This window comes from Idiotropiscis lumnitzeri, chromosome 11 (genome assembly GCF_059441095.1).
Source record: "Idiotropiscis lumnitzeri isolate Australia: NSW breed Sydney's pygmy pipehorse chromosome 11, RoL_Ilum_1.0, whole genome shotgun sequence".
In the NCBI taxonomy this organism is placed as follows: Eukaryota; Metazoa; Chordata; class Actinopteri; order Syngnathiformes; family Syngnathidae; genus Idiotropiscis; species Idiotropiscis lumnitzeri.
The window spans coordinates 17,081,425-17,103,621 of record NC_142401.1 but is presented as its reverse complement, the minus strand read 5'-3'; the positions used below and the strand labels follow the sequence as shown (position 1 = coordinate 17,103,621).

The window sequence follows — 22,197 nt, the reverse complement described above, 5'->3', positions numbered from 1 at the left end:
TTTCAGCAATGTTGAAAATGCATGGAAAGATGTCGACCATGTTTGTGGAATATGCGGCGATTAAGCCCCCATAACTACATCTTTGAAGTGTGGCGGACCGCGGTGTTGGCGCTGCCTTAAAGGGGCCACCCCCCCCCCATGCTGCGTGAGCTGAGCCATGTCAGTCACAGCATGTTTCACACACCCGAGGACCAAGAATACATAACAACCATATGCTGCCATTTCAAGTGTATGCTGCTTTCTATATTTGTTGTGTTACTTATTAAGTGTCCTCAAGCAAGCGTTACAGTTTCATGGACTGGTATCATGTGTGGCTCGGCTCCGCAAAAGCATCCGCTCCTCTTTCCCAGTCACTGTCGTTTATTGTCTCATCCCGTCAGCAAGTCTGCGGTCAGAAACGTTCCATCTGTGGCCTAGACGCCCCCGCTTAGCACCGTCGCCAGTACTGGGTAAACCATCACCGTTATTATCATTACTAAATAATACTTCTGGTGCCATTTTGATCTGACTTGCTGCCCCTTGGTCCCAAAATATTCCAATAGTCATCCCAAGAGTGAGTCAAAATCCCCATAAAGTGCTTTTGAGACTTCTGCATTTCACCCTTAAAAAATTGAGATTTACTACTGGACTTCATATTCATTGTGTTAAGTAAATGTTGTGCTCTGAGACATACATATTGGTTACGCTCCCATACTTTTTTTTTTTTTTTTAATAAATGAATTGCAAGCAGACAATGTGCCTGCAAACTGCAAAATATGTGAGCTTGCTGACAGCGTAATTACATTTAATAACATCTTTGGCTAATGTTAGGATTTATGAGCATGTGGTGGATTTTCACCTAGCAACATGATGCAGTTTTGTACTGTTTAGCAAATGCATTTTTAATTTCTGAAATGTCATTATCAATCAATTGATCACTGGCAACTGGAGAAAGCTTTAACATGTGAGAGCAGGGGTAAAACATACTAACTCCACACAGGAAGTCCGGACCTGAGATTTGAACCCGAACCGCTGAACTGTTTAGTGCTAACGATGAGGCCACTGTGCCGCCAGTAACAACAAAATGACAAAGAATGTAATGAATCCAATTTATTTTGTCTCTGCAGGCATGACCTCTTTAGCATCGACACCAAAGCAGGATGCCTCTCTCTAAAGCGGACCCCAAAATTCCATACAGGGGCCTCCCAAATCCCACCACGCACTTTCAGCATTCCACCAGACGACTTCCTTCTTGTTCTTCCGGATCCTCCGAGCTGCTGCTGAGAGGTTCAGGTTCTCTGCAGAACCCCCTGCACCAAAGTTCCAGCATATATTCGCCACACAGCCCGGCAGCAGCGACACAGCGGAGCGATGGGACGTGCTCAGCGTACAGCAGCCCTCGTATTCCCAAGAGGGAAGCCCCTCGTTCCAAGGACACGTTGGACCTCCGCACGGGAGCTCTGAGAGACCTTCAACTTAGAAGGAACACAAACAAGAACTGGACTTTTGGGAAATATCGGCAGAGAAATGTGGACAATGGTCACAGTGTTGACAAAGCTGCCTCATCCCGGAAACATTACGCCAAAAGAGACAATCGGAACGTGGAGTCTGTGGAGGGAATGGGAAAATTTCAAGGAGATGTGAGGGGCGTTTCCAATCAGGGGAGGAGTACTTCCAAATCAAAACTTCCGGGAAGGGTCAACATGGCAGCTGTCGCCCCATTCAGGTACAGGTGAGGAATGCTATGTTGTTACTTTTTAGGTTTAAAACTGACAACCTAGACCTTTTTTCTTGACAATTCAAACTGTAGGATTCTCAATCTGGATCATCTTTCGGAAAGTCAGGCCTTTGCGGAAAGATGCTCAAATGTCTACTGAGTTGCTTATGTCAATATTTGGTAGACTACACAGATTTGATGATTGGCTGGATCAGATCGGCAGACCTTTAGCATTTTAAGTAAAATCAATGATCAGATCCGCAAAATAAGAAATTCCAGCAAAAACAACCTCTTTCACTCCAGAGAGGTTCTGTGCTGCCATTGCTAATAATCGAATGTTTCTCAGCATATATAGTTGCACCATATATAGTTTGATTTTTTTTTTCCTGGAAATTTGGGCTATTTGTGGACCGGGCTCATTCCAATCCCCAACAGATAGCGGTGGTCGACTGTACAGTAAATTAACAAGTTGTTTAAATGTACCTCTGATAGCCCATTCCGAGGTAATGATGGGGAAATGGAACAATATTCTAAAGCCGAATTAATATTTGGTGTTCCCATCATTTTGTATAGACTTGTATTTCCCGAAATAGCGCGCCCGCAATCCCTCTGGTTAATTTTAGTATAAGGCGATTCTGTCAAGAGGAGGAGGCTGGAATGTGGTGCCTCCTCTGCACCACTTGACAATTTGTTACTCTTAACCAATAATCAACTGTCCATTTACATGTCGGGATGACTATTTAACAGTACTTTACAATTACTATAAAAATGATTCTGTTGTAAATTCAACGTAAATTTACAAGATTTCATTACAGTGTAAGAATAGCAAGCTGGGGTTTGCTTAGTGTGCCCCATGAAAAAATCCTTCATTTCATTGGACAAAAAAAAAATTCTTAGGTACATGATAAGTATCCCAGTAATTTAAATATCACAAAAATTTCCATATCGCTATATTCAACACCCATACTGCATATCTCGTGTTTTCCAATCTCATGCAACCTTTGTGCCAAAATTCTATTGGTGACTCTCCAACGTGTTCAGCAGCTATGTTTCCTCAATGATTCATGCTTGGTAATCGTGAACACAAACTTGAAATGAGGAACTGTGCTTGGCATACCTCGCAGTTCGTAAGGAGTGGCAGACAGAACAGCCCCCACGGACCATTTACTAAATTTGTGTTTTAATTGGGTCATGCACAAAATGGTGTCCTTTAAAAAAGATATTTTACTGTAGGTGTCACGCTCAGGATGAGCCAGAAGCCACGTTGGAAGACCTGAGTGACTGCTCCTCAGATTCCATGGAGGTCTGCTGTGACAATTTTGGTGAGTCCTACTAGGGCTGGGCGATAAACCGAAAAATTACCGTTACCGAAATTTATTACAATGACCGAAATCATTTCGCCCATGTCGTTAATTGGGTGTTTAAAAAAAAAAAAGCCTTTTCTGTCTGCGGCAATGTTCATGCCCCTTTCAGACCGCTACAGCGCCTCTAGTCACGTGACTCCACCCGTCTGATCGAGAAAGAAAACAGACGTCGCTGTTGTAGCTGGCGATTCAAATCCAGAAGCTTTTTCACCACCCACAACACAACCATGCTGTGCTGAAAGTTCAAAGTGAGAAGCGAGGTTTGACAAGTGACAACAGCCCATTAACGGAGGCAACACCATACGAGAGAACGTCTCAGAGGTGGACGCGATAGCCTCGCACATAGCTAAAGATAAAGCTCCTCTAGTTACAGTGGCGCGCACAGGATTTAAACGCTTCATGAAAGCCGTATTTCCCGATATGGACTACATCGGGCCGGGAGCTTTGACATGTCAAGCATTTTGCATCTACATCCGACTTGTGGTCGGGTCGCAACATGGATCCCGGATTGAGCCTGACTGTGCATTACATAGATGACAAGTGGCGACTTCGCACCAGAGTACTCGAGACGGCACATTTTCCCCGATGATGCCCACTTGTTTATTTGGCTTGCATTGACATTTTCTTTCATTTTATTTAGCATTTTTTTTTAGTTGGGATTATTTACATCATGACAGCATCTTGGCGCGATCTATTTGCAGAAAAAGATTTTGCAAGAGGTACCCTTTTTCTTTGTGACATTGTTCAAGTCATGCAAAGCAAGCTATTTGGAATGTTTATAGAAATGATTTTTGTACTTTTATTTTTCATTGAAAGTAACGTGTACCAGTTGGTCAATAAAAAAACAGTCAACATGCATTTCCTGCATTTATTTTGATTTTAGTCCATGGGGGGGAATTTATCGTTATCGAGGTAAAATTGCTCAATTTCTCGTGATATTGATTTGAGGTCATATCGCCCAGCCCTAAGTCCTACCCATCCATTTTCAATAGTGCTTTTTCTTATTAGGCTTGCGTGTGCAAGCCTGTCTCAACTGACATGTTGGCAAGAAGTTTACCCACCTCCACTGCTGGCTAGCCAATTGCATGGCACATATAGACAAAAAAAACCCATTCATGCTCATATTCATACCTAGAGCCAATTTTTGAGTCTTCAAAATGCACTCCTGAATTTGTCTCCCTCTGGTGGTGGTCCATCACCTTATCACCTTACATCATGAGGAGAAACAAAGTATTTTATTCTACGCTAAGTTCAATGAGGTTGTTAGGCGTCTTTCCAGCTGAGCAAGCCCATCGCACACGTGCTGCTTGTTGTCACAAGAGAACAACTGGCAATAAAAGCTTCACGCTACCGTGCACGTCTCACACCTGTTATGTGCATCAACTGTACCAAAACCCCACTGCTTCCTTGGAGTCTTTACTTGCATGCAGCAAAATCATATAGCGGTTTTTCCTCAACTGTCAACACAAGAATAGTTTCTGGTCCATGGAGGGCCATCGAGACACGGTTTAAGTCCATTTCCGTGCTGCGTAAAATGTGAGAAATGTAATGCAGGGATTTCAGCTGTAAAGTTGTCAACGTAAACGTGCACTTAACATTTTTGCCACAAACTTGCACTTGGCATCATCAGAAATATATTTGATTGCTGTTTATTATCATTATTATTAAGACAAATGGCCTTATTGGGGGTTTGAATGAAAAAACTGAGTAATTTTAGAGGTCCTTCCAAAAACTAGAAAGCCAAGAGAAAAAGAAAGAAAAAAAAAAAGAAAAACATTGAAAAAAAATCTATCCTCTACACCCTTTAAAATGATATGAAATTGAATGGACATTCATCATAATAGAAGTCTGCAGAATTTAACAGGAAGTTGGTCAATTTGGCTTTGAAGCAGCAATATTATTAATCTTGAATTCCAGGCCTCGTATTTAGACACACATCGACCAGGGAATTAGCCTAAATGAGCCCCAATCATGAGCAGGTATTCTTGACACTAAATTGTGATGCGTTTTTGTCTGGCGTCAACGTTTAGGATCATTTCGAGGATTCGCCAATGAAAAAGGAGATGCAGGGGACCTGTTACGCTCTGCTTGCTGCTTTCATTCGTATGTCTGCATGCATGAAAACACAAATACAATATGTCACATTTTGAAAGGTTTATGGCATCATAAACACACCGCAAACGACTGTTGCCTGGCAGATTTAGCACCGGAAACACAGATCAGTCTTTTCACAGTCGTCACTATATATTGTATCGTCTGTTGATATATTGTGAATCGGATATGACTTGTTTTCCTTTCAAAGTGAATGCAAGCAGAATGAAGTTCATGTTTTAAAAAAAAAAATGTTCTGGCAATCCCGGTTTAAAAACATGACGTTGTGGTTGAGAAAATGATGTCATGGCATAACTGAGACCATAACAAAACAAAAAAAAAGTACATATACATCTTAATTATCATAATGATTGAGATGCTCCCCAGGGAGATGCTAGACCAGAGACTAAGTGTGTCTGTAAGGAGGCTGGACAGATGCTGACTTGAGTGCTTTGATGAGCGGATCAGCTTTCACGTCACTTTAGTGTCTGGCCGCTCTCGTATTTTTTTTTTTTGAACAGACAGACTGAACGCAGGCTTGTATTTGATTTTTGAGAGAGCTACAGCATGTCGCCAGACTTCATCAGCAATAGAACAACAGCTGGCTTCAATGAATTGAAGCAAATTTTGTGCTGGAAAATTAAATTTACCGTATTTTCATGAGCACAAGGCGGAACGTATTAAAAGGCGCTGTTTCAATTAGGGGGGCTATTTCTGATGAAACACGTGCTAACTTAAAATGCTCAGTAGCATGCATGCTTGCTAAAACGTACACTAGCATGTATGCTAGCGTCTGTTTTTACAAATGCAACAGGAGCAAACTTAGATTGGTTGTACTTTTTAAAACTATTTAACACAACAGGTTCCCTCTTGTCATTGTAAGAGTCAGTGTCGTTGCCGTGCGGCTCCTCAGAAATGATGCCGGCTTTTGCGTGAGCTCGGACAGTGCAAGCAGACACATTAGCGTTTAACGTGGCTAACGGTGAGCTGAAACATCCACAATCCATTCCAATGTCCCACCCTTGGAAATTCTTCCTCAGGCTTGTTGGAATGATGGCAAACTCCAGAACTTACTGGGTTTGTGCCTTTAGCATCCTCTTTCACGTCCGTCTTTTCTCTGTGTAAGCAGTGTGTCAGCAGGCAATGTTCCCTGTCAGTCAAGAAGAATACTTAAGAAAGAAAAACTCACAAGGCACACCACGTTATTAGGCACCGCATTCACTTTGGAGAAAATTAAAGACGATTAAGTGCACCTTGTGGGCGTGAAAATACGGTACACTTACTCTTTATTCAAATTTATTAATGTTAAATGAACATTGTTAAGTAGATGATGCCTGGTTAGATAAACTTGGTCAAACAATCTGTGGTAGAAGGTGGTCTCCAAGTGCCAACTTTACAACATTTGCATGTGGTGTTCTTTTTGCAGTTCCATTTAAATCTACATTGCGTGTGCCGATCTCATGGATGGACTCCAGCAAGTCCTTCGCCCATGTAAACCACATGCCTCTTGTGCATTGAATTTCAAGGAAATGAAGGGAGCCGCTTCCATTGGAAGGCAAACAAATTGGCTGTGTTCCCTCCCACATCGGCGCAAACGCCTTTTTCCAACTGTGCCCGTTTAGCCATCCATCCATTTTCTGATCCGCTTATCCTCACGAGGGTTGCGGGCAAGCTGAAAGAAACCTCCCTCTCTGTGCAGAGTTCGACTGCGCTTTGCGTGGCATTGAAAAAAGGTCCGTATGTCAAAACTCATCTCATCCAGATCTGATACAGACTGCACATTTGGCGGAAAGGTATATGGAAAATATCTGTATCAAATCTTGTTGTAATTTGTTGTGCTTATGTAGGATCTTATTGCATTTTCGGTCGGAAGATTATAGCAGCTGACACATGTTGAAGCCTTGGAAGAGGTCTCGAGTTTGTGAGCGCTCATGTTTAAACACATTTTCTCTTTGTAGACGTAATTACCCTCCACTTATAAACACACGTTTTTAACACTCTCCCCTACGCGGGCCTCTGATCTTTAAGCCACGATGTCATCAGTATAGCATCATTCTTGCAGCTGAGCGGTCCTAAAATGTGACGCATAGCGCTCGGGGAAAGCCAGCTGTTGAAGAGTCCGTCCATACAAACATGATGATGCACGGGGATGGTCGCTTGGACCGGGAATCAAAGCCAGATGTGAAGGAAAGCACCCTCCTCAGAGCAGCACACTGCTTGAATGTTTTCTACAGAATAAACGTAACATGTCTATTGTACCATGCTTCAGGATGGTACTCCTTCCTTCCTCCACCGCTTGCCTTAACTCACTCTGCCCTTTACTCATCAGTGGTTCAGCATGTTCGCGTGTGTCGTCACTTCATTGCTGCAGATTTACTGACTTTGATGCTTATTAATGGTGGCGGTTATCATTAATAACCAGCTAAGAGTATGAGCTTGATGCTCATTGCTGTTTTTTCTTCATTGAGTTCACATCTGGAAGATTGTTTTTTTTTTCTCAGACAAATAGCTTACGGTAATCTTGATAATTTTCTCAACAATGTTTTGATGTCCTTACTGGCACAAATCAAGCGTAGCATGACTTCCTTTCTCGTGATGGCGAGAACTCAACTCCAGACAAACAACGTTGGGTTGTGGAAAATAAGCATGATGGGAATTAGTCGCCCAAGGATTAGTTTATGTTCTCGCTATCTCCAGTTCAAAACAATCACTCTATTGAGCCAACGGTGGGTGTGGGCCCTGACCTCTAGTCAGCACAAGTCGAGAGGATTTGAACATGTTCCCGGAAACTAATTGCCAGAACAAATGCAGTCGTCCGTGTCCCTCCCTAGATTGCCATAAATAAAGAAAAGCACCGGTGTGTCTTCGGAGCCTGTTGTGGCAGACAGACTTCAATTTGTAGCATTTGCAGCATGGAGTAGGTTGACATAATGGACAACACCCCAAAAACACATTGACGTTGTGTTATGTAAAGTACTATCACATCACATGATGCCCGAGTAGCAGTATGTAAGATGGAAAATATTTATAGCCCACCAAGTTAATTTTTTTCCCCTTTACCTTAAAAGTCTTTAATAATAATAATCCCTTTATTAGTCCCACAATGGGGAAATTCGAGATTCAAACCCAGGCCTCCTGGGGAGACTGGGTCCTGAACGCGGCGCCTTAGACCACTTTGCTTAGACCGCTTTGCTGACTGACTGGGTGGAATCTCATGGTTCTTCTACATTTATATAGTTTTGTTGGCTCAAGTTGAAGTTACCAAATATGGTCCCAGCCTCGACTTTTTCTGTAGCGTATGCTATATACAAAAAGCATTATTTTTAATGATTAGGGATATGCTGAATATGAAAACAATTACGCTACAGGAGAAAATATTGAATTCTTGCTAGTAAAGTAATAAGTTAACTGCCTGACCATCCAACCCTCAGAAGTGAAAAAAAGCCTGGTATGGATTTTTCACATAAAGACAAGACACGTTTGTAGAGCTGTCAGTAAAAGCTGAATTTAACTTTATTGAGTACACTCTGGGAGTAGAAATGAGTATCTAATACGACATTCCACGTTTGCTAGGGACACTGCGGGACTGTTCAGTATATGCGTTTTGGTCTGTGGTTTGTGTGTTTAATGAGGTCTTGTGCACATGTCATAAGAGATGGGAGAGTTCCAATGGTGCACTTCTTCTTGTGAGTCCCGCTCTGCGTGCTGTGTCACGTGGAATATTATGATATCTTCAATGTGGAATATTTTAAAGTGGGATTAGTCTCATGTGTCAGAAAAGAGACTGGATGCTGAACTCTGCCTGTGTGTGTGTAATTGCATGTTTCTTATGCATAGTTTGACGTGTGGTTATGGGCGTGTTAACTTGCTTACACTGGCTCCTTTCTGAGGCTGCTAGAGTGGACTTTTTAAATTTTTTATTTTAATTTTTTTTTACAAGCAGGGAATAAAAATCAGCAAATCTTTGCTCAAGATTTCAGCACCGTTTTATAAGGTAATGCGGTTCCTGTGATTACGCTAGTTTGTGTTGCGAAAGTGTTATATCTCAAAGCAATTGGTGTTGTAGAAAAGCTGACAAGAGAGGAGGATTTGGATCATGGGAACATGCAGTTGCTCCAGTTGTTGCTGTGACTAAAGCCTCGACAGTTGTTGCTGGCTGCTTTGGCGTGTGTGACTACATAAGTGGCTCCGCATTCACAGTCGGGATGGGTATTTTTAATTTAGCTTTTCGCTGATTCTACGTTTTCGAAATGGAGAAAACTTGGTGACAAACAAACGGATTCAGGCCCTATTATGCTGGCTAAACAGGCTGCTGTGGTAACTTAGTATGAGCAAGCAATCTAAAGGGAATGGGGTGAGGGTTCCTGAGCCGGTGGAGTTAAGGTGTATCGTGTTGCTCGTCGTCATATTATTCAAAAAGAATTGGTTAGCCTTGTTGCTGCAGTTGGCTTGTGAAAGCAACCAAATAGCACCTTTTCCACGTTGGTAAACTGCAGTAACATTGAATTACATCAGGTGGCAAGAGAAAGTGGCTACAATCGAGGTGAACGATCATCTTTTGCCATGCTGCTGTTCATAACATTTTCAGATATGCAACATCTTTGAACTGAAAGCGGCCCCACACATGGTGTGGAAAGAATGGGCAGCTGTTAGGGAGCGTTCTGATTGGCTATTGTTCCGTTCCATATCACAATCACAGACAAACCTCTGAATGGACCACACACGTAAAGATTTGTGATTGTAAATATTGAACAAGTTTAACTTTTACGATTGTCGTCCTCCGTCCCATAAATCGTTCTGGCAGGTTAAATCACTCTTAACCTCCCCCACACCACATGATAATCAATCTGGATAATATTTCAGAGACATCTGACTATTATGCTATTCTGATGTTGATCTGAAGAAAGGAACCAATGCTCTAATTCATCCAATTTATTTTGTACTCCACTCAAGGAGACGCGTTTATCGAAAACGAGATTAAGTGTTGCAATAAAGCAGTAAAGAGCAAAGACTTTGGAGTAAGGTAAGCTTAGCATGTGTTTCTTGTCATTGTTTTGAGTCGTAATTCATCAAGCCCGATTAAGTAGTACCTGGATCTGCCATGTTCACAATGACTAGAGCCACATTGAGTTTACTCAGTATTGTTACAGCCCATAACGCCGTTACTGTTCTATTTTTTGCGTTGGAATAAATTTCACTTTCCATTGCATGATTTATATTGTCGAAAAAAAAACACATTCTGTGAACTGAACTCAACAATTGGTATAATTCTAGAATACAAATAATGCAAATGCCTCTAAGTGTGCCTCTCCTAATTGACTCATCAATACCAACAGGCTACAAGGTCAGCTCACAAATGGTGATGCTGCAAAGAAACAGGAGAGGCGAAAGGGGGTGGTGGGGGGCGATGGAAAGAACAAAGGCTTCAGTCGAAACCTGATGAAAAATGCTCCGTTACATCAGACTGGTGCTATTCTTTTTTTTCTTTCGCAGTGAGAAAGGCGAGAATGTGCAAATGCAGGGAAAAGCGATGAAGAGGAGAAGGGAGGGGAGTGGGAGGTAAGAGAGGGAGGAGGAAGAAGAAGAGGAGGAGGGGAGCGTCACTGCGTCTGCCGCCGCTATCATTCTGCTGCTGCGCACTCCCGTGGCAGGAGGGGTGCGTTTGGAGGGAGGCGTGTGGTGGACGGCTGAAAAAAAAAGAAGGGGGGAAGAAAATCAGGACGTGAGTGAAGGGAGCGCCTGGGCAGCACTGCAACAGCTGCAGCGGGAGGAAAGAGAGAGGGAGCGAAGGAAGGAAGCAGGAGGAGGTTGCAGGATTGCTGCAAGAGGAAGCCTTTTTTTTCATGTAGGATTTCTTTGTGCCAGGAAGAAGGTTACAGCGTGGAACCTCATTTTTCTCCCTTCCCGCTGATGCTCATCTCTCCGCTCCCATGCAGGAAGCATGCTTGGGAGTAGTGTGAAAGGCAGGGAAGGAGATTTCAAGATGGATAGCTCCAAAGCGTACAGCCAAGCAGATGGCAAAGGACTTGGCTTCGGGGCTAAGAGGCCCAAATCTGGTGTGCCTCAGAGTACCCAGCGGGGCGAACTCAAGGTTTACAGGGCGGGTAGCTCCGAAGGCAGGCTGCCAGTGGCGTCCAGCCTCCGCAAGCAGAGGTCCATGACCAACCTGGCCGTGCTCACCGACGCCGAGAAGAAGTTGCACCTTTATGAGCCCAAGTGGTGCGATGACATGGCTAAGCCTGGGGTTGGCGGTTCAAGGAAGACGGGCAAGCCGACGGTCAAGCTACAGGGGGGCGGGGCCCCACTTTCTCGTAACCTCTCCAAGTCGGAGCACTCTCTCTTTCAAAGCAAACCCAAGCCCTTTGCCCCTCTGGCAGCTCTGGCCGTTCCTGGCAAGCAAAGCCGGATCCCTCGCGCTCCGTACGCTGAGGTGAAGCCCCTCAGCAAGGCCCCCGAGGATGGAAGGTCTGATGACGAGATCCTCTCCAGCAAGGCCAAGGCAGCCTCAAAGAAACCGGGAGCAGGAGGGGATTCTGGCTCCAAGGGGCAGGGGGAAGAAGGTGGGGACAAAACCTTCCTGAAGGTGGACCCCGAGTTGGTGGTGACGGTGCTGGGCGACCTGGAGCAGCTTCTCTTCAGCCAGATGTTAGGTGAGTGAAGGATGGCCAAGTTCAAGGAAAGACTAGGGTGCTTCACATAGCTGACTTTTGTGCCGCTTTGATCAATCTGATCACAGTAACTTTGGGGTTGAGTGGCGCCAGGCAAAGTTGTAGAAAATGGTTGGTGGGAGTTTTGGTTATTGGTAGTGTAGCAGTTCACATAGCTGAGTTTTGTGATATAATGAGTTGTGGGCAATTGATCAGGGGTGGATGGATGGATAGATGAATGTGGCTTTGACCATTTCTCGATAATTTCTCTTTTTTCGATCTGATTTCTGTAGTTCTGTATTAGACTAACAATTTGTCCAGGATATAGTGGCCCACACTCAACTTGGATAGACTCCAACTCACCCACAACCCTGAAAAGAAAAAGAAGTAGAAAACTGATGGATGGAGAGTGCTTTGGCCACTGGTAGTTCAGTGGTTCACATAGCTGATATTTGCACAGCTGGGCTCAAACTGATCGCTGTGGTTCTGCAATTGACTCGTGCCAATTATAGCCACCCTAACCCAACTGGAATCGACTTCATCTGTAGTAATGGTTTTCAAACAACCCTGCAGACAAATTCGGGATGTTTTCTGCCTTTCATCCGAAATCAGATGGGATAGGCTCCAGCTTGAGTGGTATGAAAAATGGATAGAGGGTTTTTTTGGCTATTGGTAGTATAGTAGTTCACAAAGCTGCCATGGCTTGGGATGGTTCCCCCTCACAATCAACCCGTCAACGGTGTTGTCCGACTTTGACCTCAGGTCAGCTGTGATAGGCTCACAAATTGGAAACTGGATGGATGGGCGAATAAGTGTTCTTCATATCACTGCCCCACTTGTACTAGCCTTAACGAATCCACACCCACTCTAAACAGGGACCACTCTGCACCTGCTAGCACACCACAGCCTCGATAAATTCTGCTCACATCTCGAAATAGTCACATATTTCCTTGTAAATTGTGACGTTTTCCAGCTAGACGATTGAATTGGTAGGGATTGCGATCATGTGTTGTGCTGCATTGTTCTTCCTCTCCCTCGGCGAGTGACTGTAATTGTGTGAAACATGCTTGTTTCCGATCAACATAATTGCGAGGGGAAACAAAAAAAAGCACCCGAGGGCTCAGCGGTGATGATGATTGCCAGCAGCCTGATCGCTCCTGTCAAAACCTCCTGTTTGCTGCTCCCCAAACCAGAAAAAAAATGCATAGACTGATTTCCCATATTGAATACATTTTCGAGGCGCAGACGCACATTTAGCCTCCTACCGGCTCCATTCATGTGTTAGTGCGCTGACAGATGGTTTACACCCTGTGTGCAAATGGCAGAGACATGACGGTGTCTTCTCTTTGTGTGGATAGATGTCACTTTTGTCAATGGAACATTAGATTGATCATGGATTCTGACTTTTGTTTATATCTTTTGGTTGTTGTCATCATAATATATCATACTGAGAGCTATTTCCAAAGATTTCAGAGACCTTATTTAGCAATATTAATCGGGGCAAGTTAATGCAAGTCAGTCTGTTGTAGTGCAGTTCCACGTCACTGCAAACTACAATCATATTGTTATCTTTGTGACATATAAAATGTCCTGTTGAATATCAGGTCTGGATGAACTACATGGTTAGCATGGTACTATAAATAAGCTAATTCGTTTTGGGATTGATGAGCGCATGTACCCGGTTCCATCGTAATGAATACATTTGGGCTAATTGATTACACATGCTTCGTTATCTCATGCGTATGACTAACAGGCTTATTAGTTGCTTATAAAGAAGCATACATCACAGGTAAATGGCCTTGTAAAAGTATTCTCCCTTTTGCCCATTCCAACCTCTCATGGTCATGCACAAAATAGTAGGTGGGAAAAAAAATACAATTAAAAAAAAAAATAAATAAATAAATAAATATATATGTATGTATATATATATATATATATATATATATATATATATATATGTATGTGTGTGTGTGTGTGTACAGAGACAGAGAGAGAGAGAGAGAGATGTGTCTGTGCGCGTGTGTGCGTGTGTAAGACCAGGCAACTCTCCAAAGTCAGGGACAAAATGATTGGGTTTAAAAAAAATGTGCAAATCTTTGATGATCCCCGGGAGCACCTTCAAGTCCATCAAAATGTAAAGGAAATAATACGGCACCACAACAAACCTGTCAAGAGATGATTGCCAACCAAACTCAGAGATCAGGCAAGTTGCACATTAATCAGAGAGGCAGCACAGAGATTAATTAAAAACAAAACATAAACACAACAGAAGCTGGAGATCTCTCCGTTTGGATCCCAAGTAATGGTGCCCTCCCTGCAAGCTGCCTTTATGGAAGGGTGACCAGAAGAAATGATTTTTTTTTTTATGTATAACTTTCAGCTAAAAATAAGAAGAGATGTTTAGAATTAGCAAACAAGGCATGTGGGAGACTCCCTAAATTATGGAGGAAATTATTGTGGTCAGATGAGTCTAAAATTTAACTTTTCAACCAGCAAATAACTCTTTTTGGTGCATCACGCCAAGAATACCATCCCTACAGTGAAGCATGCCGTGGGGATGTTTATCAACAGCTGTCACTGAAACTTCTCGGTGGTGAGGGAAAGAAGGTTGGTGTTAACTAAAGTGACATTCATGAGCAAAATAAATGGGCAAAAAGCAGGGTGAATACTTTTGCAAGGCACTATCTGGATATTTCAGGATGAATGGTTGCGTTTGTTTGTGTTTTTTAGCTAATAACGTCATTGTTGTTTCATAAATTTATGTGACATGATCAATGAAGAGGTCAGATTTTTAAAAACATTAATTAAAAGTGACAGCGACACAGATTCCAAGTCATTATAACGACAGGCTCACAGCCACGTAAAATGGAGACAGTTATATTGGGACTGACATAAAAACGAGACACGGAGAGCAGCATGGTGGGGGTGTGTGTTGACCTAACATTTCATCGTAATGATATGTGATCGGTCATGCAAGAGTTCCGCAAATGTCGCAATATCCCTCCGACTTATGCCGAGAGAAAGGAAAACGGGATATGAAGTCAGTGGTGCTGCCTGCAAGCATGGAAGGGTTCACAGATTTGACTTTGTGGCATTTCAAGGAAACTGCTTTCCGGACAGTAGAAGTATTTCCTTATTAGTTTAGCGGGGTATAACCGTGCCAAAGCATGGTACTATTACCCAGCCTCTGGGGCTACTTCCTTAAATAATGTTAAAATTTGTATTGCTATACTACAAGATTACTACCTGGTGGCTATCTTGGCCAGCAAGTTAGCTCGAGCTCACAAAACTAGGTTGTGATTCTTATGTGGCATATCTACCACACAGGAAAGTAACCGAAGGGCCGGTTTGACTTACTTGAATGACTTGAATGAATGAGCATTCCTCACTACGACCTCCCTTGTCAGGTATTCTCTATACAAGCATACATCTGCAGTGTATTCAAGAGAAAAGTCATCTCTTTTGTCTTTTTTCAGAGCCATAAATCAATGCTTCAGTCTAGCGCTTCCTTGTGATCCAATAGAAAAGTTTTCTCTCTGATCTAACTCTTTGCTTCTTGCAAATTGGATGCAAGTGGTTACAATGTGTTTGTTTCAAATCAGCGCGGATTCTTTTCTTTTGTGTTGCACTGCATCATTCATTCTTAGGACATTCCCGCCTGTCATTTGCTTTCGAAAGAACACGTTTTCCTTGAGCTCTATGTGGCTGTCATTGCGACGTGCGGTGATCAGTAAATCGATTCTTGTCCATTAGTATAAGCCAGTTTACTCACGTTGAAAAAGGTTATATTACTTCCAACAAAGGACGGCAATCATTTTGGGATGTTGACCAATTGTTTTCTCCTTGTGTGAGTTAATGCCTTCTCTCTGACACTGATGACAAAACATTTTTTTCTAAATTGAGTGTGACACTAGGGTGAATGGGGATTTTTAATTATTATTAATTATATCAAGTATGCTGGAAGATTTCTATGAGTTATCGTCATTTGCAACTTTGCATTCACTGCAATGCCTGATGCAGGGAGTATACTTCAAGACAATATTTGTTACTTTTACCAAGGACGACAGTCAATACCGGTTGGTGGTTTTCTCCTGTGCACATATATGCCTTTCCTGTCATGAAGGAGGAACACCAGTAAATTATTTTTGGAAATTAACCACGGTATAAATATCGCTGGGTGAAAACATACTGAGCATTGTATTTGCTTTTTGAAATCGATCCACAGATCCCGAATCGCAGAGGAAGCGCACGGTGCAAAACGTCCTCGACCTCCGTCAGAATTTGGAGGACACCATGTCGAGTCTGCGGGGATCTCAGCACAGTCACAGGTGAGCGTAACAACAGCAAAATAAACCGTCACGCAATTATGGGCAGAAGTTGACCATGTTAAAAGTAATGAAACAACCACTGATCAACTGACAACAACATCATAACAATTCACCTCCTGGTCGCGAGTGATAAGGAGAGGCAGAATAATGTTTCAGACCGTTGTAGTCCACTGGACTCCGACTGCTGCTCGAAAGTGGCTCTGAAACTTCACCCATGCCAGTTAATCATCTCATGGGCAGAGACACTTGGTATGGGGGCGGTTCTAAATTAGGGCCACTCTTTTATTTAGACAAAAAGACATAGGCAAATACTTGAATGTTTGACTTAAAAAAATAAAATTTTCCTTAATATAGCATGGCCCCTTTAAAGCCTTCAACAGGTACTGCTGTCATGATGTAAAATTGATGCCTGCCTCTCTCCAAACTGGAGCAGGTCAATTCAGTTCCTCTGCTGATAAATGATCCATCAAGGACATATAAAAATACTCCATGGTCGTCGTCATTGTAGTATTCATTGAGGTGACTCTGCATCTATAGTTCTGTAAGTAGGGCACACACATAAGCTGTTCCCATATATGCTGTGAGTATTTTCAACCCCTGACCCATTTAGAAGAGGAAAACTTCATATAATCAAGGTTTTAAGAGAAAGTGGTACACTGCCGCAATAGACACATGGTTGGAGCGGAACATCTGAATTCAAACACCCCAAAATTATGATTAGAAACTGTGCCTCACAAATCAAACAGAGAGAAATGGAGGTGTACCTAATGCAGTGTGTTATGCCATGCGCGTCCACAGCTGTGTGGACAGCAGCAACGTTGGCTACGACAGCGATGACACCAACGCCCGCAGTATGTCCAGCCTGTCCAACCGCTCCTCGCCGCTGTCCTGGCGCCACGGGCAAGCCAGCCCTCGCCTCCAGGCAGGCGACGCCCCGTCCTCCGCGGCAGGTGGTTACCAGGGGGCCAAGAATCTCTCCCACTACGTCGCCCAAACCATGCCGGCTCGCTGCTCGGGCAGGCTGAGCGGGACGTCACGTATGGATCTTCTGGACGACGGAGACCTCAAGTCCGGTTACCTGAGTGACAGTGACCTTTTGGGGAAAAACCTCCCGGATGATGACGACAACCTCACAAATGGGTAAGTAGCACAGATGTATAGGATGTCCTGTTTCCATGGCAACACGTGCATGTAACTACCATGGAATTAGGAACTACAGCAGATCCCCTCTATCTATGAGGGCTAGGAACCAAGCCCTGCTGCAAATAGCAAGAAAATGACAGTAATAAACCTCCCCCAAAACGTTTATAGTCATAGTTTTTCTGACCAACCAACCTACATACGCATTTTGATCTCATTCCTTGTTGTTGGATTTTTGTATTGCCTTGGGTCCACAATAGGTGTTATGGTATAAATCCCATCGCAGTTGTACTTATCCATCCATCCATTATGTGAACCACGATTCCTCATGAGGGTCGCTGGGATGCTAGAGCAATTCCCAGCCGTCTTCGGATACACCCTGAACTGGTTGCCAGCCAATAGCAGGGCATTCATAGATGATCAACTACTTGGTTGGGTGGTACTTTTGGCATTTCCATCCTCATTTGGGTCACATTTACACCAATGTATAATTTAGAATCATGAATGAAACAAACGTGCATATATCTGCAACGCGAGACAAAGCTCAAATGGCAAACACCACACAACCCTTAACGGCTTCATTGTGAGGCAGAATCTGTATTTCATGCCATAGTCCAGATGATAGCAGAGTTCGGTTGAATTCCACGCTACCCAGAAAGCAGCAAATGTCAGCGAATATAGTGCAAATCCTGTTCTCAGTGTCTTGTTTTTGCAAGCTAGATTTAAATAATTCAATATTGACAGTGTCTGCTTGCCAATACTGAACATTTCCGCTCTGTACAATACGCACTGGCTGGCCAGCAGCTTTCATCAATATTCTTTATAATCAAAACATTGCTTTATCCAAGTGCTGAGAATAGGAGATTTTTTTTTTCCACCGAGGAGGCAAATCTGAAAAAGCCACTAGGTGTTCCCTCGGTTACGCAACAAGACCAGAATAGATCTTTTGAGGTACACAAGTTTTGGATGTCAACAATGGTTGACAGGAGAGGATTTAACAAGGATACAGATTGACAGCAACACTCTGATAGGCGATGAGAAAGAAATCCAGGACGGTCCTCCGGTGTGGCTTAGCAGCTTTTTATCATTGTCGGGCATGTGAATGGGATTTGAGCTCGGCCGCTCGAGTGTTTGGAAGGGAGGACTTACTGGAAAGTGCATTAAGGAAAGAGACGAAGACTGTTTTATATGGCTGGAAAGTGGAAAATGGAACATGCTCAAACACGTCAATGTAGAATTTATAATAAAAGAAATGTGTTACCACTGAAGATGGCCTTGTGTTAAAACTAGGACGCGTATTTTTGCTTGTCATGTGATTTCATTTGATTATGGCTTGAGGTCATGAATAAAGATCAGATGATGCCTTGGACACAATATGGTCAAGTGGTACTCTGGGAAGTGGTACAAAACACACACAAAGGAATGCGTGGAAGATTTTGGTGTGGAAGAAGCCTATCAAACACCTGACCTCACAAATTCTCATGTGCGCACGCTTCAAAGTCTTGTTAAAGGTCCTCCCAGAAGAGTGGTAGCAGTCATAACTGCTAATGGACGAATGACAAAATATTTTTAATGTAATGAAAGTCAAGTCAAAGTCGTTTAAATGTTATAAATGTAAATAAATAAAATGTAATAAATATGTTATCAAATTTTTACAGCCGTCCCCCACCCCAAACTTTTTTCGCCACTGATCTGTTTCACGTGAAGTCGAATTTCGGGGGCTTATTCTTCACTTCTCACAACTTTAACATAGTGATTGGAATTTTTCTCTGATGTATGAGGTTAGTGATAGACCATCAGTGAGATGTGCAGTCAAGGTGACATCCGAATGAAACAGCTTCTCCCTGCTTATTATTCTCTGTGGGAAGTTGTTCCATGCGTGTTTAGAATACATGTGTATTAGAGAAGTGGCACGTCAGAGACTAATGCCAAGGTCAAGTACCCCCCAAAAAAAAAAAAAGAAATCGCCACGTTTTGCTTACAACGTGACAAGAAAATACCAGTCCCAGCTGGTAAAAGGCAACTCTTGAACAGGAAATAATAGGCTCCAAAGACACACCAAGGTATGAAAATTGCGCCTGCTGTTTTTACTTTTCACCTCTCTAATTTGCAAGGGTTTCTAGACAGCCGCGACTTGGGTTTTTTTTATTTTCTGTATTGCAAATACGTTTTCCTACTCACACTTTGGAAATTCCACGCTCCATTTGCATTCCTACTGTACATTTACACACACTCGCACTCAAAAACTCATTGAGAACCATCAGGCACCAGCACTTGAAAATAGATCAGGCTGCTCCAGTGTAACCATGACAACAAGCTAGAAATCATCAGTAAGCCACCCCCAAATAAGTCTTTTATTGTCACTCTTGATTAGCCTTTCATAATCTCAATATAAAGATCGCCATCGTCACCTATGCAAGCACGATAATAATGTCAAATGGATTTAAATAATCTTGATGTGGCACATATATAATATTAACAGTCCAGAGTTGTACAGGAATAGAAAGAGGTCGATAATGTGTATAATGGATATTGATCAGCCACACGGCACAGGCATGTGTACATAAGCATAATCACTGCGACTACTACTATCCCTTCATACAATACATTAAACTCTCTTACAGTATATCTCGTCCAGCGGCATTAGCGAAGCAGTAGCATCTAGCTATATCTAGCTACATCATAAAATACAAAACAATGATCTTATTGAAATGCAAGATGCCTCACTGTACCATGCCATTTCCCAAGTGTATCGCATCTGTTATTCAATGTTTTACAATTAACGTTACCACAAAACATCATCATCAACATAACCGCATTGTGTTATTCCACATCATACAATACAAATCTCTATACTTTATTGCATCATACAATTATCATTCCACATACCATACCATACCATACAATAACACAAAGATTTTAACTGAAATTTGTGGAAGGGGGCATGGATCATGTCAAAAACGTAATCAATTTTTTTCAATGTGTGTTTTTTTCTTGCTTGCAAAATTCTTTTAAAATGTTATCATTATCATTTCATTTCATAAGTGTTTAGGAAGTCACTATCTATGATGCTGTACAATTCAGTGCAAATTCAATGAGCATTAAACATGAGCAGCATTCTATTTCAACTTTGAACAACAGTCTTGTCTGAGGCCAACGTTAAGATCATCGTGTTGTGTATAGCTAGTGGCTCATAGGGACTGTAAATAAGCCCATGAGGGAGCTATACAACATGGATGTACGGTGCAATATTGAGAAAGGAGACAAAGGACATGTGGAGGTCTGGACGTTGTCTCCTGTGTGTACTATACATTATATACGCTGCAGCATCGAGGCAGCAATGCAGTGAACAGAAAGCAGACTGGTGCGGCAAGCAACACACACCAACGTGGCTCTGGATGTGCTGCCATGGCAACCATCCTCCACTGACCCACTGATGGGGCTGCCTTGTGTGTCAATGCGATAACTGCTGAATCGTGTGGGTGTGTGTGCGTGGATGTGTGTGTGTGTGCTTATATGTGGGTAAAGTGACATTCATCCGATATCCTTGATATCCATTTTAAGGCGCAAATTAAATGTTTTTGTATGGTCTTTGTCTTTGCTAATAAGACAATTTAGTGCAACTGGGCGGCATTAGAAGAATAACTGTCTTACTAGTAGGGTTTTTTTTTCCTATACGTGTCCGCCCTTTGGCCTACTAAAACTACTCTAAGATGGCTTTTCTTGATATGAATGAATGCCCCCTTGATATCCAGTTCAGGTCCATGTGGTAATACACGCTTTGTCCACTTGCAAGTCAAGTCAGTGCACTAGTGGAGTGACTGTGCCTTAATTGCAATGTTCTTCCCACGATTAGCGCCACTTTTGGCACACAAGCACAACCTTAAGATGGATATTTTTGGCTTAGTAGGACATGTTACTAGTCAAGCAAAACTACACAAGCTGACAATTGGGTTTTTCGAGTATCCCACTCACTAGCAGCACTAGTATGAATAAATAGTCGAACGTCTTTTACTGCTGCAACTATTTAAAGCATGCATGTTTCCTGTCTTTGTAAATAAGAGTGCATGTTTGCCTTGTCGCTTAAAAGCACTGCTTTAAGATGATTCCCTGCCAATGTCATCTCCATGGCAACGGTGATAAGGTTTGACTGGTGCTCAACGCTTTGGCACGTATCGTATGACACCCTGAATGGCCTCACTGGTGGAAACTAAATGCGGACCAGCAAAAGACATTCTGGACTTAATGAAGGGTTTTGCTGCAGTCATCTCATCCCGGATTTATGGTCCCTGCAGTCTGCACTCAATTTCCCTTTTCCTGGCTCCAGTCGGGCCTTTTTTTAGAGCCTCTTGACTATTGAAGCTTCACATGCTTTTGACCTCAATTGTGTCTCTGCTCTGATCACACGTGAGTCCTTTAACGGCTTTGCGCAAGATCATCTTTCTTACCTTACCAAACATTTAATGTATGATATTTGTTTGATTTTGTGTTTCCACTCTAAAATTTGGCAACCGGGATTTTCTGCTTAAGATCAAAAGTTTTCCTATTCGTGCCGTCATTCACTTTCAAAGTTTTGGTGCACTGCATTATGTTTTTAGCTTTTCTAATTTTGTTAACTTATTTTTTCACTTTCAATACACTGAACAAAAATTGTAATGCTAGATTTCTTCAAAATATTGTCCACAAATCTGTCTCAATTTGTGTTAGTAAACACGTCTCCTTTGCCGACACAATCCACCCACCCACAGGTGCATCTCAAAATGCTCATTAGACGGTATGAGTGTTATACAGGTGTGGCTTAGCTTGCCCATAATAAACGGTCACCCTATGTGCCACTCTTCCTTTTAGTTCAGCTTGTGAAAAAGGGAAGACAATCCAAAAGGGTTGCATATGTTTTTGTTCAGTGTACTTACATTTTTTCTAAACACATT

The 22,197-nt window shown here is 42.6% G+C and overlaps 1 protein-coding gene across 5 annotated transcripts in view; it reads left to right on the top strand.

The window, feature by feature from the left end:
- LOC148327715 (neuron navigator 1-like) overlaps window positions 1-22,197 on the top strand; it is a 55,777-nt gene that overhangs the window by 8,045 nt on the left and 25,535 nt on the right. For 2 of the 5 annotated variants that reach the window (XM_088308855.1, XM_088308856.1), the window contains 4 exons: window positions 1,107-1,711; window positions 2,930-3,018; window positions 16,024-16,126; window positions 16,925-17,266. In XM_088308855.1, the coding sequence (XP_088164981.1) occupies window positions 1,140-1,711; window positions 2,930-3,018; window positions 16,024-16,126; window positions 16,925-17,266 (1,106 nt within the window). In that variant the 5' untranslated portion in view covers window positions 1,107-1,139. Of the gene's footprint in view, window positions 1-1,106; window positions 1,712-2,929; window positions 3,019-10,779; window positions 11,802-16,023; window positions 16,127-16,924; window positions 17,267-22,197 lie in introns of those variants that run through there. The other 3 variants (XM_088308853.1, XM_088308852.1, XM_088308857.1) reach the window with 2 other exon arrangements.